Here is a 15,985-nt window from a genome sequence, read left to right as displayed (position 1 = left end):
CATGTTTAGGATAAACCTTTATACTTGGAGAACGAATTAATGATACAATACAATAGAGAAAGAACCTTGCATTCTATAAAATAGGTGCTGGGGGGAAAAGAATTGTTTCTATATTCAATTGATCTTTCTACAGCAGGGGTCCCCAAATCCCAGGTGGCAGCCCACATACAGCTCCACTTGTGCAAGTGGTGGGCTCATGCATGTGCACGAAGTTCCATTTGCATGAGCTGTGGGCATGTGTGCGAAGCTCCATTTGTGTGAGCAGCGGGCGCTCACACACACACACACACACACACACACACCACTTGCACAAATGGAGCTGTGTGTACTTGCAGGCGCGCCTGCCCCTCACACAGAACCATTTCCTCTCTCCCACTGCTGGACCACCAAGCTGGAAAGGTTGGGGACTACTATTCTATAGGATCTAAAAGTCTGTCAGCTGTTTTATACATATATCTAGAAACCACTTCTGACCATTTCCAAAATATTTGATCTAGTGACAAATCTGAAGGAGCTTTTAAACATTGATATATGTATACCAGATAATTGATTTTTGAATAAATTCTTTAGAAGACTATTTTAAAAAGCTGTCAGTGATTGGTAGGGAGATTGTAATAGATGGATCTCATCCTCTTCACAAATTAAACCTAAATGCTAGAAATTGTGGTGGTTCTTTGACTCATTTGCCTATAACCAAAAAGGATTTGCACCATGAGTCTAATGTATTTCTCTTTTTACTGCAACTGTTCCTTTGTTGTTTAAAAAACTAAAAGTATAGAATTTGGTTAGGCAGCACACTTAACAACAACCCAATGACTTTACAAACATGTTAAAAGTTATCTGTAAAGAGGCATGATCTCCAGAAGAACAGATTATTTTCAATTAAAAATATTACATCTTTCAAAGGTTCATTCCATTAAAATTCCAACTGTGGTCAAAATATGTATTTCAAGAAAACCAAAATGTAAAATATAATAATAAGTTCTGAAAGCGGTTGTAAACTTTTTGCTGCATTTCATAATTTCAATATATATTTATATATATACACAGTACCATTTTTCAGAGTCTGGAAGACAGGGGCATTGTCTGCTAAAAATTAAAAACAATATATTTTATAATAAATCCAAAGCAATCATTATCAACTGGGGTTAATAAGTGGTACAAGCACATATTAGAATTCTCATCTTACTGATAGGTAGTGCTTGGTAATGTCAGCACATTTAACAAAGTTCTCACAAGTTTACTAAAATCACTGCATAAACAATATTACACTGGTGATCATCTGTAAATTTAAGAGTTCCGTTGTTTGATAAATGGTCTGCATTTCTTTTCACTCAAGCACATTTGCAGCTACGAAATAATGATGGCTTCCCCCCCCCCCCCCCACGTATTTACAGTTCAGCCTTTAAGGTATTTAAATCTGCCCTTCTCAGTTTAAGGCCTTCAGATCACATATTAAGTTCCAGAATAGTCATGCTACATTTCTTGGTTTCTGTTATAGAAGGATAAATGTGTCTGTCTGATACATTTCTTTTTGCATATAGGGAAAGGAAATGATTAAAAACTGTTTCATGACACAGACCAGCTGTGGCTTAAATGTGAAATCAAGCTAGTACCATGAATCTAGAATGCTTTAGTTAAGATGGCATGTTATCTGAACTCAGTATTGCATATACTGACTGGCAGTGACTTTCAGGTTTTTATACATGGCAGCTGAAAATACAACTGGAAATGTCCAGGATGAAGCTGTAACTGACTGCATGCTAAACATGTTTGTAAACACATTTTCTTTTTAGATTTTTTTATCCCACCTTTATAAATAACTCAATAACATACCTAATACTCCTTCCTCCTCTTATTGCCCCACAATAACAACCTTGCGAGGTGGGTTGGGCTGAGAAAGAAAATGACTGGTCCAAAGTCCCCCAGCTGGCTTTCATGGCTAAGGTGGGACTAGTACTTAGTTTCCTGGTTTCTAGTCTGGTGCCTTAACCACTAGACCAAACTGGTTCTCTTATACAGCCCCATCCCAAATGCAAGCATATATTGTGAACCGAAGTGGAGCAAATATATTCAAAGGATTTAGGCTCAAAATAAAAGGATAAAAACACAAAAATAAGGCCAACTAAAACTAAAGATTAAAAAACCTGAAGATCTCTTATTTCCTTTTTATGGTATCCTGAGTTGTTTTCCTTTAGTCATTTACCACGCATGTAACCTCTCAATAAATAAATATTCCTTACGTTTTATTCCCACTGCTGTTGGAAAACCTGTCCCCTGAAATGTTTAAACCTTGATTGAAAGCAGAAGTCAGTTTACATAATGACACCACTTCTTGAAGAAGCCCACCTTCTTCAAGAATTTCATTTCCATCTTGGGTTTCCCTCTCCCATGGAACGAGGAAAGATGGATTTGGACTCAAGCTTGGTGACTTCTCATCTGCAGAGGTCCTGCTTAGTGTTTCATTCCACTTACTCTTCAGTTGCAAAGTTTGCAGAGAATGTTCCTGCATAGTTTCTTGGGGTGAATCTGGAGATCTTGGATAATTATTAGGCGAAGTCAAGTCATCAGCACTGGAGGTAAGGTTAGGTTTTTCTTTATTTAGCACAAAAACAGATTCTCTATAACTGCTGGAAGGAACATGTTTCCTGGGTGATTGAGGAAGCTTCCTTTCTGTGAGGATGTTGTTATCTTGTCGCTGATTCGAAGTAGCCAGATCAGATGTCCAACCACTACAGAGTAGGGCAAGATTGCTCTCACTTGGAGTGTTGGATTTATTCTGAAATAAAAAAGAGAGTGTGCAGTCTATCAGAATTCTTTCCCTTGGTAACTCTAAATAACAACTTCATTATATTTTTAATCGGGAAAAAAGAGCATACAAAAATTACACTAAATTTTAAAACATCTTAATTAACCTGCCTATTTTTATTCAATTGAATGAATCAAGAATAAATTATGTAACATTTCTTTCCTTTCAGAACAATCTTCCAAATTTTGATTCCTTCTTCTAGCCCCACAAAAATTTTAAATTTGAGTTAATTCAGTTTCAGGATGTAAAGATGTTCTAGGTGGTAAAGAAACTGAAATGAAGACAACTCTTAATGTTGTAAAATTTAGAGGTTCTCTTTATCCTTAATCACAGTATTTTGATCCGATTAGATCTTAGAGATCACAGCAGAAAGAAAGCTACTCAAGCAGGAACAAAAGATCAGCTTCTTATTGACAAGATGATTTTGGAAAACTTTAAGAGAAGGAAGACCAATTTGAATATAGCTTGGATAGATTACAAGAAGGCATTCAACTCCTTGCCACATGATTGGAGGGAAATGGAAGGTACAGAAATGTGAAAGTTTGACAGACAGAAAGACATGCCTAGAAATAACAGGAGTCATTAGAACATCAGAAACATTGTGCAAAGATCAATGGCACAATGGAAGAGACAATTGCTGTTCAATGGTGATAGACTGGGAGAGGTTAATATCATGAAAGGAATCTTTCAAGGAGACTCATTAACATCACTACTGTTTGTCATTGATTGCTCTGTCAACAATACTGAACAAGTCAGGCCACGGTTATCAAACATGAAAAACATCTGCCAGACTATCCCACCTCCTTTACACAAACAATCTGAAGCTGTATGGAAAAACACCATCTGAAACAGAATCGTTGCTCAACTTTGTCCGAATATACAGCCAAGAGACTGTGATGAGTGTGAACCAAGCAATTGTGGCATCCTTACCATCAACAGGGAAAAAACTGTGAAAACCGAATGAATCAATATGCCCTATGGAAATAACATCAAGAGTGGATGAATATCAGTATAAATACCTGGGAATCCCTCAAGATGAAAAGATCAAGAACACTGAAGTCAAGAAGATGATTAGTAATGAATACATTAGAAGAGTGATGAAGAACTTAAAAGTCTAAGCTCAGTGGTGAAAATACCATCAAGGAGATTAATATCTGGACAATTCCAGTTATTAGATATGCAGCTGGAACAATGTGTCAGTTTGAAGCAAGTTGGGCAGCAAACAAAATCAATCAATCAATCAATCAATCAATCAATCAATCAGAAAAGCAGTGACAATGAATCATAGCCCTTCAACTATGCAGTGATGTTGACACTGTATTTATAAAGGAGCATATACGGATATGGAATGTTGCAAGTACACCAGACATTTGAAGAAGAAGAAGAAAGAACACTGGAAGAATATCTGAAGGACAGTAAAGAAGCACTGAAGCTAGTATACCATGAAGACTTACTGAATACCAAAGAAACTAAACTGGCCTATAAGAAAGACCAAATAAAGAAAAGAGAAATGGGAAGGCAAAGTATTACATGGTCAGTATCTAAAAATACTAACAGGCAAAACAGATAATAACATCTGCAAATGGCTAAAAAAAAGGAGTGTTAAAGAAATAGACAGAGGGGCTAATTCTGGCAGCACAAGACCAAGTCTTAAGAACAAATGCATACAAAACCAGAATTAGAAAACAGCATCAGAAAGCAAATGCCGCCTCTGCAAAGAAGCTGAAGAAACAGTGAACCGCCCAGTAAGCTGCTGCAAGAAGTTCGTGCAGACTGACTATTAACAACAACACGACAAAATAGCAGTATTGGTGTATTGGAACATCTGCAAGAAATACCACTTGTTTGAAAGCAAGAACTGGTGGGATCACCAAACAAAGAGTTAAAGTGCTCTGGAACTTTAGAATTCAAACAGGCAAGCATCTGCCACACAACACTCCACACATAAGAATTATCATTAAAAAAGAAAGGAAAAAAAAGTCTGGATAGTGGACATTGCAATAACTGGAGATAGCAGACTAGAAGTAAAAGAACGGGGGCGGGGGGATCACAATGTATAAAGACCTGCTAATAGAAGTAGCATGACTATGACAATAGAAAGCAAAGATAATACTAATAGTAATAGACACCTTGTGTGCAATCCCAAAATATAAGGAGTACCATTTGAACACTATCGACTTCAACAAAATCACCATCAGTCAATTGCAAAAGACCTGAAAAAGCTTTTCTTGGATGAGAAACGTCTTCAAAAAAAAAAAAAACCCAAACCCCAGAAAGTCCAGCTGCCTCTTGAAAAAGCACCTTTGGGACAACTATGACGTGGATGACTGAGAATCTCCATAGACAGATAAACAGCATTTACAGTGTATAAATAGAACCATCCCTCCCCATAAGTCAATGCTATTGAGAAACTTAGAAAACAGTAATTCTGTAGGCACAGATATAGTAAATAAATAATTACACTAGTTTGGACTTGGTTTGCTTTTGGAATGTGCTGTTTAACAGAAAAGTGAATCCTGACAAATGGACGAAGGCCATCATTGCTTCCAGATACAAAGGGAAAGATACCATAATGAATTCTGATTGAAACAAGGATAACGAACACATTTTGGAAAGTGCAGTGTGTTTTAGCTTGACAAGGAAAATGTAGACCTAATTTCTGTTCTTTAGCAGATAATCAGAAATGTCTGTTAAATAAACTTGGATTAGGATTTTTGCTATGGAATATGAAGTTGAAAGTTGGTTGCTAAATGTGATCAGAGGGACAGATAATGGAAGTAAAACATTCATGAGAATAAATGGAATCCTTAGCAAATGGTTAACAATTTAGCAGAGTAAAACAGAAATGTGTCATGCCCACCTCAGTTTTTAAATATTATGCATTACTATATGAGGGATCCTTGTCATAAACACAGAAGGGTGCTAGTTGAGGTTATGTGTGCATCTGTAATATGTATATACAATGTATACTTGTACATTGTAAACAATTCTGTGTCAGCTGAGAAATATATTTTTTTTTGCAGCAACTATTAGAATGGATTGCATGATATAACAAGGAATATAGATCTGAAAATCTGTGCATGAAATTAGTTGCATTTGACAGGAAAAATGGAATGAATGATTACAAATTATACATGATTTAATGGATGGAGGAATAAATTATTTTATTGCTGTCTTGGACTATATCAAAACAAAGTACTAAAATTACTTACAATAATTGACATTTACTTAACTATTTGTAAGCAGAGCTTACATAAAATGTAACTCTTGTAATGTTTAAAGGAATAAAATTATATTTATCAGCTAATAATTTGTGCAAATAAATCTTATTAGAATGACCCAGGAATTTAGATTTAAAAAGATGATCAGCTAATTTATACTACCCGGCTTTACTTGAAGATTTTATATATATAGTTTAAATTTTTGACCTGTTGATCAACAACTCTAAGTGGCTTATAAGGAGTTAGAGAGCAAAGAGGGTCAAAAAAATCAGAAGGATATATCAGCCATAAAAGCTAACGCTACATAGAAGTTATTTCAGATTTAAGACAGAGACAAGATAAAGCAACTAACCTTTGACTTATAGTCAATGTCATCCATTGATCGAAAAAAGTCCAAGCTTTTTGCCCCCGAGAGCTTCCCTTGATCGGAACTATGTGTACTCAGTGTATCCAAAATCTCTCCCAGCAGGTCCATTTCTCCATGAGGAACAGACGTTTTGGCTAATTCCCCAGAGTCATCACTGTCATACAAATAGTAAGATGTTTCCTCACTGTCTTCCGATGACAATCTAAAGAAAAATATAAAGTCTTTTCACTACTGTGGTATTTTATGACCATGACAATGAATCTAAATGTTCGTGAAGCTTTAGTTGACAGTTATTACGAAGATCTATTTTGGCAAAATAAGTCTCATAGCGCTTACATTTGTTATGAAAAAAAAACACCATAATTATTTAGCTTTGTGGCTTTGGCCAGCAGCAGTGAGAAATAGCCACTTGTGAAATTCTCTTTTCCAGTAACCTAGGAGGAGGAGGGGGGGGGAGATAAATTATGACCATTTTTGTCTTCAGGTTGGGATGGAAAACAAGGAAATGCTGCAGGGAGATTTTTTTTAGAAAAATGCATACAGTACCTGTAATGCATTGTGACAACGCCTTAGTGTATAGGCTTTTTGTGTGTGAAAATCTCACTTTGGAAAACACAGATCAAGAATGAGCTCTTTCAAAAGCTTGCATTTGCAAGTTCTTTTGACGGGATTTTCAAATCCATGTGGATGGGATTGATTTCATTATGATCTATCTTTCATTATTATTTCCTAAGCTTTTGATAGCTGAAATGTACTTTGTTCGAAATTTAAGAACCGAAAGCCTAGTACATTATTATCGAATATAGTTTTAATTTTAATAGGTTGCCCAGACTTGAAAGGTATGTGGCCTTTGTTTCTTTTTGAACTGCTGCTGTTAATTTATAATTTATCATTTGAAAAAAGCCAAGCAGTAGTCTTGCAGAGGCACCATTTTCTAAGGATTGGGAACTGCTACAGAATATTGCCTTGAGAGCAATATTCTGACTTCATTGAGTCAATATTCAGGTGTAAAAATATATTGCTGTATGTTTCAACCTGGGTGCCCTTTCACATGTGTGGACTTCACTTCCCAAAGCAGTAAGACCACTAACTGACAAGCTGGATTTAAAATCCACACATCTGGAGAGAGCCAAACTGATTAAGGCTGGTATATAGGATTGCATCTAAGTATACTTGGTGCAGACATGCAGGAACAGCAGAAATACCACTAATCAGGAAATCATATACAGATGCAATGGAAAGCCTTTTTTCAGTATATTGTTGCATTCAGAGATAGATAGATAGATATATCCGTGAATGCAACAATATACATACACACACACACACACACACACACACACACACACACAAACACACTCAAAATTATAGCAGGTTTTCCCCCCCAAAATATGCTCTTGGATACAGGTTTTGAATTGCTGGTTGACAGAGTGCCTGTACATTATTTTTTCCTATATACATCATATTGTTCCACTTTTATCTTTCAGTCCATCATTTACTTTCTATACTTTCTATCCCAGCTGCAAGTTAATCAATACTTTCAATACAGGAGGTCCTTGACTTAAAACCATTCATTTAGTGGCTGAACAAAATTACAATGGTACTGAAAAAAGTGACTTCTAAACAGCCGTCACACAATCATCACAACATTTCCATGGTCATATGATCAAAATTTGGGTGTTTAGCAATCAGAATGCATTTATGGTGGTTGCGGTATTCCAAAGTCATGTAATCGCCGCTTGCTACCTTCCTAGCCAGCTTGGGGCAAGCAAAGTCAATGGAGGAAGCTGGGTTTGCTTAACAACCCCATGATTTACTTAACAACTGTGGTGATTTGCTTAACAATCCTGGCAAAAAGGTCATAAAATTAGGCACAACTCACTTAACAACCATCTTGCTTAACAATGGAAATATTGCTCCCAATTGTGGTTGTAAGTAAAGGACCACCTATACTTTTATTTTTTTTCTTCCTTTTCACAACAAGCAGTATCACTACTAAGTCTGTTTTTCCCTTTTGGTTATTTGTTCTGTTTTCTCCATAATTTAAGGTACTGCTCAGGATTTTTCTTTCTACCTTGCCTCTGAGCGGCACTCAACAGTAATCGAAGGTTTTCCCTCAACTGTGCAATATTTGCTTTGTTGGTTCTTTAGAGTTCTCCCTAAAATTCTCAACTGGTTTTACCAATTGGTCCTGGATGTATAATTCTGTCAATAAACCGTAGCTCAAATCACACCCAAATTAACTTACTTGCTTCCTGGGTCTAGTTCATCATCAGCATCTTCATCCAAGGCAGAGTCATTATTATGCATATTGGTCGGAAAATGCCCAAAGCGTGCCTGAGAAGGGAAACATTCATTTTAGTTGTGGAGAGGTTGGAATTCATGGTCAATCTTCACACAGCCTGCCAAGATCCTGACTGCACTCTTCCCAAGCAAGACTGCCCAGTAATTCAAATCAACTGACAGAGGCTGTTAACCATATGCATCCAGCAGATTTACTACCAAGGTTAGATTCATTCACATGACAACACTTCCAACTATGAAAAGGAGCACACAAAATATATTCAAAATTCCATATTAAAAGATATGTAGATATGCAGTGTCAGAAAATGAAAGGCTATTGAACATGATGTACACTGTGATCAATGACTGCAGGTAGACATGTAACACTCTAGTTGAACTTTCCTAAATTGGAATTATACCCATATCATTTCCTCCCAATGCACTCCATCCCTAAGGGATAAAAATACTTATCTTGGAAAAGTGATGGGAGGGAGGGAGGGAGGGAGGGAGAGAGGGAGGGAGGGAGAAGGAAGGAAGGAAGGAAGGAAGGAAGGAAGGAAGGAAGGAAGGAAGGAAGGAAGGAAGGAAGGAAGGAGATACAGCAGGAAAAGAATGAACCTTTTTTTGGTTAAATATTTAAAATGGCTTCCAAAATATTTAGACAATTAATTGAACTTTCCAAACCAATACTTGTTAACTAAAAGGTGGTTGACTAAAGGTAGTCCTTGACTTACAACTACAATTGAGCCAAAAAATTTCCGTTGCTGAGCAAGACAGTTAAAGGAGCTTTGCCCCATTCTACGATCTCTCGTCATAGAACTGTGGTGGCGCAGTGGTTAGAATGCAAGTACTGTAGGATACTTCTGCTGCCAGCTGGTTGCCAGCAATTTGGCAGTTCGAATCTCACTAGCTCAAGATTGACGCAGCCTTCCATTCTTCTGAGGTCGGTAAAATGAGGACCCAGATTGTTGGAGAAAATATGCTGACTCTGTAAATTGCTTAGAGAGGGCTGTAAAGCTCTGTGAAGCAGTATATGTCTAAGTGCTATTGCTATAGTAGTTATGTGAATCATTGTAGCTGCGAAGTTAGTAAAGTGGTTGTTAAGTGAATGTTGCTTCCACATTGACTTTGCAGGTTGGCGAAAGGTGATCACATGACCACAAGACACTGCAGCTGTCATAAATACATGCCAATTTCTAAATGTCCAAATTTTGATCACGAGTCCCCCCCCCATGTTGCAATGGTCACAAGTGTGAAAAACAGTCACAACTTTTTTGAATGCTGCTGCAACTTCAAAAATGAATGGTTGTAAATCAAAGGACTACCTGTATTCATATCATTTATATAAAACATGAAATTTTATAGCAATCACTCACAAGGTACAGTATGTATTTTGACAAGACAATGCACTTTTTAAATTCAGAATCGGTCCAATACTCAAGTATGTATATGTAAACACACACTTTAGTGGAACTACCGAGCTCTAAAAAATTTCAATCCTTACTTATTAAAAGTATTTTCCTTTTATCCATAACAGTGCTCAGGCTGATATATGCATCATGAATTCTTATTAATTTATTCGGCTCCTGATGATTCTATCTCTTAAATTTACCTAAGATAAAATATGTTGGCAGTATTTCTTAAAAAAAAAACACATCACTGTGATATTTAGGATACCGTCTCATGGGATTACTGTTAAATAATGAATTCTGAAAACAATGAATACTTAGTGCATAAATAAGGCAGGGTGGGAAAACACTGATAATTAAATAATCCAGTTCAAGGTGACTAAATTCCATTGGGGTACCATATACTTCTTTTCTTCATTTCTTAAAAAATATCCACAGAAAATTGTGGTGGGCCAATGCTCACTATGCTAATTCATACAGGATAGAAGGTATTTCCAAAGAAAACAACATTTGCAAGAACTTCCCCCATTGTAATTATAGAGATTGTGGTAGCATCATTCATTCTGTTTTCTTTTATAAACTCTGGTTAGCTGGAATGTTACAATCCAGGTACCATCATCTAGTACAAACCTTTGTTCCTGCAAAGCACCTAGACCCAATAAAAAAGTTCTAGAAAATAAGAGAGAGATCTGGCTTAAACCCAGTGGGTTTTTTGGAAGAATGTTTGCCTGTTCAGGAAAAAAAAGGCAAAGATAAATTGGATGGGAAAATCTAAGATATGCTAGAAAGAATGTTTCAGAACAGTTCAATCGTGTACTTCATGGGAAATACATCTATATTTTTAATATACCCATTTTCCTCTACTACCATTGATGCCATTTTGTGAAGAAAAATACCTATAGTAAGGTCTTAAATGAGCCTCCAATTGAAAAATATTGGGAATTATTCGATTGCTCCATTTCTGCCATAGTGAGAACCTTCTTTGTAGACTGATTTGGCATTTCAATTGAACGTTTGCAGATCTGTATTTTTATATAAATATTTATTTAGAGGAAACCAAAACATATCAGACAATCGCTGGGAGATTTTCTTTGCTATTCCCAGACATCAGAAATCAATTACAGTTTAGGTAAAACTGTTTAAAAAACCCTTTTAAAACTGATTTGCTTGCTTCCCTTAATGTTGAAAAAAAATGCACTTTCTGGGGAGGCTACAGACACACTAAAGACCACTCCAAAACCAAACTAAAACCTGTCAATATCAGTGACAGACCCATACCCAATCCTTTGAAAGAGCGTAAGGCTACAATATACAGGGTGATGGTGGTGATGGTAGTAGAAGGTAGTAGTGATAAAATTGGTGGGGCTTGCATTGTTTATGCAGGAAGCACAGGAATATATTCACCTTTTTTTTCTTCCTTCTTGTTACTATGCTAAAACTATTTTATAGCTTACCCTTCTTAAAATATAGATATTTCTTTTATTCAAAATAATAGAAAATTGAGCTGCTAATTTTTGTTCAGCTAAATGGGTGAAAAAAATTATGGGAAGGAGGTAGTTTGATAACAGTATATCTGGAAAAGATATTGGAACAGTGATTGATGTCAAAGAGAATATAATTTAGTAGTATGTCATCACTAAAATGTAAATGCACATTTTGACTACAGCAACAAAAATATAGTCTTACAAATCACTGAACATAATAAGTCCACTTTATTCCGTGTTGGGCAGACCTCCCTTTGAGTATTGGTCCATACTGTATATGGCAAAGCATTTTAAGAAAGATTCAAATAAACAGGGACAGATTCAGAGAAGTCCTATGAAGTGAGGTTGAAGAAACTGGTAATGTTTATTCTTGAAAAGAGTAGACTTTGGGTCAGGACACAATTGCACTTTTCGTTTATCCAAAATCATATAACATCAGTATGAGGTACAGAGTAATGGATGTAAGTTACAAAAGGGCACATTCTGATTGAAAAACAAATGCTAATGGTAAAAGTAGTAAAACAATATAATCAATTACTCAGGCAATGGATTCACTTCTACTGGATACTTCCTACCAAGAGGCAGACGATCATCTGCATGGAAGTTATAATTTGGATTCTTGCATTCAGCCACACATTGGACTGGATGGCCTAAATTGCACCTTCCAACTTTGTTTCTATGTTTTAACTCAGGTATTCAAGGACCAGCTTACAACTCCTTTGCTTCCTAAATTCCAGTTGCTCCTCAGAATTATTGCTTGTACGATGAATGAGCAGGTCCCCAGAGCTTCTAAATCATCTTGTAAAGGTATTGCACACTTTCTTCTAATGTCCAGGGTGAAAATTGACCAAGTTTAAAGGAAGAAATTAAAAACACATGGAAACAAACTAAGGTGCTTTTCAGTACTAATGAAAGTGAAAATGAAATCAAAGACAAATGTTCTGGCTAAGCTCAATTTTCAGTATGCAGAGGCCATGGCTGAGATGTAGGCAAGAGAGATGATTTCTATCACTTATCATCAGTGATATAATAGACAGTATGCAATAGATATCAGTTACAGATAATCTGCACCTCAAATTTTAAAGGTTATTTTCTTATAAAATGATAAGAAATGGAGGAGGGGGAAGATACTCAAAGCTTAATAAATGCCAAAAGGAGAAAAACTGAATGCACACCTGAAAAATTTGTCAGTTATTTATAGTAACGTTTTATTGATGTTCCCTGCTGTTTGCAGATATTCAGCCTTTTAATTTCTGTCTTTACTTCATTTTCAAATGTGTACATTTCTCCCCTGCCAATTTTGGGGAAGAAAGGGGGAGAGCGGAAGAGAAGTGGACTTCTGTTTCCTTGTTGATTAGTATTCTAATAATAACCAGATCTCTTCTCTTTACTTAAGCAAGAATGGAAAATACAGCATTTGCTTCAAGAACTACAAATGTTTTAACAAGGTCTTCATTTCCTTGATGCTTGGCAAATGGATGCCACAAATTGATTTTTCCACTATAAATAGGTAACTATTGCCATGTTATTACAATTATCACATTTTTATGTAGAAAAAGGAGAAATCCCCACAATTGCAGAATTCAATTCCTTCAAAAATGTCAGTATCCAAATCAGTTATAACTTCTGGAAGAGTAATAAAATATTCTTCTTTTTCCCACACTTAAAGGATAGAATTCATTTTGATTGTTGATCTTAATAGTGAGATTTTGTTTTATTTTTAGTCATATGTGTGATCTCAGAAGATATGGAACAAAAACTGGATAAAGTTTTTGCAACTGCCAAAGAAGAATTTTTTGTAATGTGAAAGCATGAACTGATCCTAGGACTAATTATAGGTGTTTCTTTTTTTGAGCAGTCATTTTCTAGAGAGGAAAAATTAAGGCTGCACTTTGCTTGCTTTATCTCTATGATAAAATAGTGTGTTTATTAGCATTGGACTATTCCTACAGAATTAGAGTTATTTATCTTTTTGATTTATAAACAACTAAGTTTCTAAAATTGGCTAAAATGAAAGGAAATCCTCTTAAAATGTTATTTTTATAAGAAAAAGCAGAAATTAACATTAGTGGACTTAATTCATAAAAGTGGAAAGTAACTGACATATTCATTTCTTATACTGAACTGCAAAAACTTTTGGAAAAGTAGATTGGAGTTCATTATATTGTAAGAAGATCCAATTAAATCAATAAATCCTATGTCTATTACAGTTAATTTGTATCAGAATTCTTCCCAGAAAACTGGACTGGAGAAAATAAATAGATATAACAAGGATACACAAGCTTCTGATTTATTGTAGAAAATGTAAGGCATTATATAAGACTTCTAGCAGCTGCTATGTTTTAAATCACATATGAATTCTAATTACAGTATATTGTACCCACATTCAAATTGTTGTGCCCCTTTCTCCCAATGATTTTATTTGAAGGAATAGAAGTGATGTTTTTTAAAGACTACAATGGACCATTTATATCTGTTCCTTCTTTTGGTAATGTCAAGATGTAAACTCAAGTTATTTCTTTTAACTGTGTGAGAAATGATTCCCATACGCATCACAGTGATTTCATTTTATGTACTCTAAATATAACTAATCGTAAGTCCTACACATTACCAACTGAATTTTTAAAAAACAAATCATAAATGACAAAATTTAGATATTTTTATGCACGATTTTATGGAATTCGGCCTTATTTTTTTTTAAAAAATCAGCATATTGAATTGTTCTACATTTGTTAATACACACACACACACACACACACACACACACACACAGCTCAAAAAAATAAAGGGAACACAAGCCGAAGACATCCAAGATCTGAATGAATGAAATAGCCTTATTAAATACTTTGTTCGTTACATACAGTAGTTTTGTGTTCCCTTTAGTTGTTTGAGCAGTGTATAAACTACTGTATATAAAGAACAAAGTATTAAATAAGACTATTTCATTCATTCAGATCTTGGATGTCTTTGGCTTCGGGCTTGTGCGAGGAAAGCGTGATCGGAGCTGCTGTCTCTCTATAAATACTGGTGGGGAGGTGTGAGGTGCTGGCTTTGTTGCTGTGAGCGGGTTGGTTGCCTGTGTTGTTACATCTTGATTGGTTGATGGAGTTGCTGTTTGCAGATTAGTCAGCTGTTTCGTAACATCCTGTGAGGGTGAGGTCCTTGATATGTGCCCAGGCAACCAGTTCGCTCACAGCAACAAAGCCAGCACCCCACACCTCCCCACCAGTATTTATAGAGAGACGGCAGCTCCGATCACACTTTCCTTGCACAAGCACGAAGCCGAAGACACCAGCCTGAAGATGACAAGTGGGACCTCATCGAAATGTCACCAAGATACTCTCAATCTTACACAGGAAAAGACACAAATACACTAAAACTTGCATACCTCTACCCGTGAAAATCTACGAATATATATATATATATATATATATATAGTATATTATAATATATATAGTATAATATATATAATCAACTGCTACTTCCCACCTCTATCCCATCTTTGAAAACATTTATCAGTGACTGCTTGTTTTTCCTTTACTGTCGTCAAACTTTTATGACGTCATAGAAATCATGATAATAAGATTCTGCTGCAAAATACTGTACAACAGAGATGCACATAAAATTGAAATAAAATAAAGATGGCATGTAAGCCATCAAATAGGAATAACACATGAGAAAGACGGGGAGGGAAACCACTTCCCAACTGCTGCAGAAAAACCCAGGCTCTCATCTCATGTGATGTCATTGTACTTACTGCTCCCCTTTTGGCTACCAAATGGTGGCCTGCCCTTGGTTTAAATAGAGAAAGTACCTCTATGCTCTTGTAAGCCACCTTTTGCTACCACCTCCCTTAAGAGTTTCAAATCTTACTTGGTAATGGTAATAAGTAATAGTAATAAATACAGAAACAAGATATTTCATATTATCTTAAAAGAAAAAGAAATTAAAAATATGTAAGTCGTCAGGAAGAATACTGTTATTTATTGATCGATATGGGGTTCTTACATTCCAATATCCAGGAACCAATGAATTTCACCAACTCTTGCGTTCAACTAAAAGGATGTTGTTTCACTTGTGCTTATCAAAAAATAACCCCTTCCTTTCCCTATGTTAGAAGATATGATTTGCAGCAACTGGGGAAAAATACTTTGAAAAAAATAAATGTTGCAAAGCCTAGAATGGGATCAACATCTCCAGATTGTACTAGATCAGTGATGGTTAACCTTTTTGGCACCGAGTGCCAAAACTGGAGCATGCGCGCTGTAGCACCGGAATCCAGAAGAGCAACTGGCTAGTACGCATGCACTCGGCAGCCAGCTGCTCTTCTGGGTTTCATTGCAAGCATGCGCTCCGGCCAGCTGCTCTCTTTTGGTTTCCGGCACATGCATGCGTGCTGGCCAGCTGGTCTTTTA

The 15,985-nt window shown here is 36.0% G+C and overlaps 1 protein-coding gene across 4 annotated transcripts in view; it reads right to left on the bottom strand.

Annotated features, from left to right (window-relative positions):
- The window catches only part of DENND1B (DENN domain containing 1B), a 196,729-nt gene continuing 180,744 nt past the window's right edge, over nucleotides 1-15,985 (bottom strand). For all 4 annotated transcript variants that reach the window (XM_034437461.3, XM_034437462.3, XM_087890051.1 and 1 more), the window contains 3 exons: nucleotides 8,643-8,731; nucleotides 6,383-6,599; nucleotides 1-2,779 (listed from right to left, as the gene is read on the bottom strand). In XM_034437461.3, the coding sequence (XP_034293352.1) occupies nucleotides 2,240-2,779; nucleotides 6,383-6,599; nucleotides 8,643-8,731 (846 nt within the window). In that variant the 3' untranslated portion in view covers nucleotides 1-2,239. The remainder of the gene's footprint in view (nucleotides 2,780-6,382; nucleotides 6,600-8,642; nucleotides 8,732-15,985) is intronic.

Source organism: Pantherophis guttatus, chromosome 3 (genome assembly GCF_059756535.1).
Source record: "Pantherophis guttatus breed Tessera chromosome 3, ASM5975653v1, whole genome shotgun sequence".
NCBI lineage: Eukaryota > Metazoa > Chordata > Lepidosauria > Squamata > Colubridae > Pantherophis > Pantherophis guttatus.
This window is presented reverse-complemented; position numbering and strand designations above follow the sequence as displayed.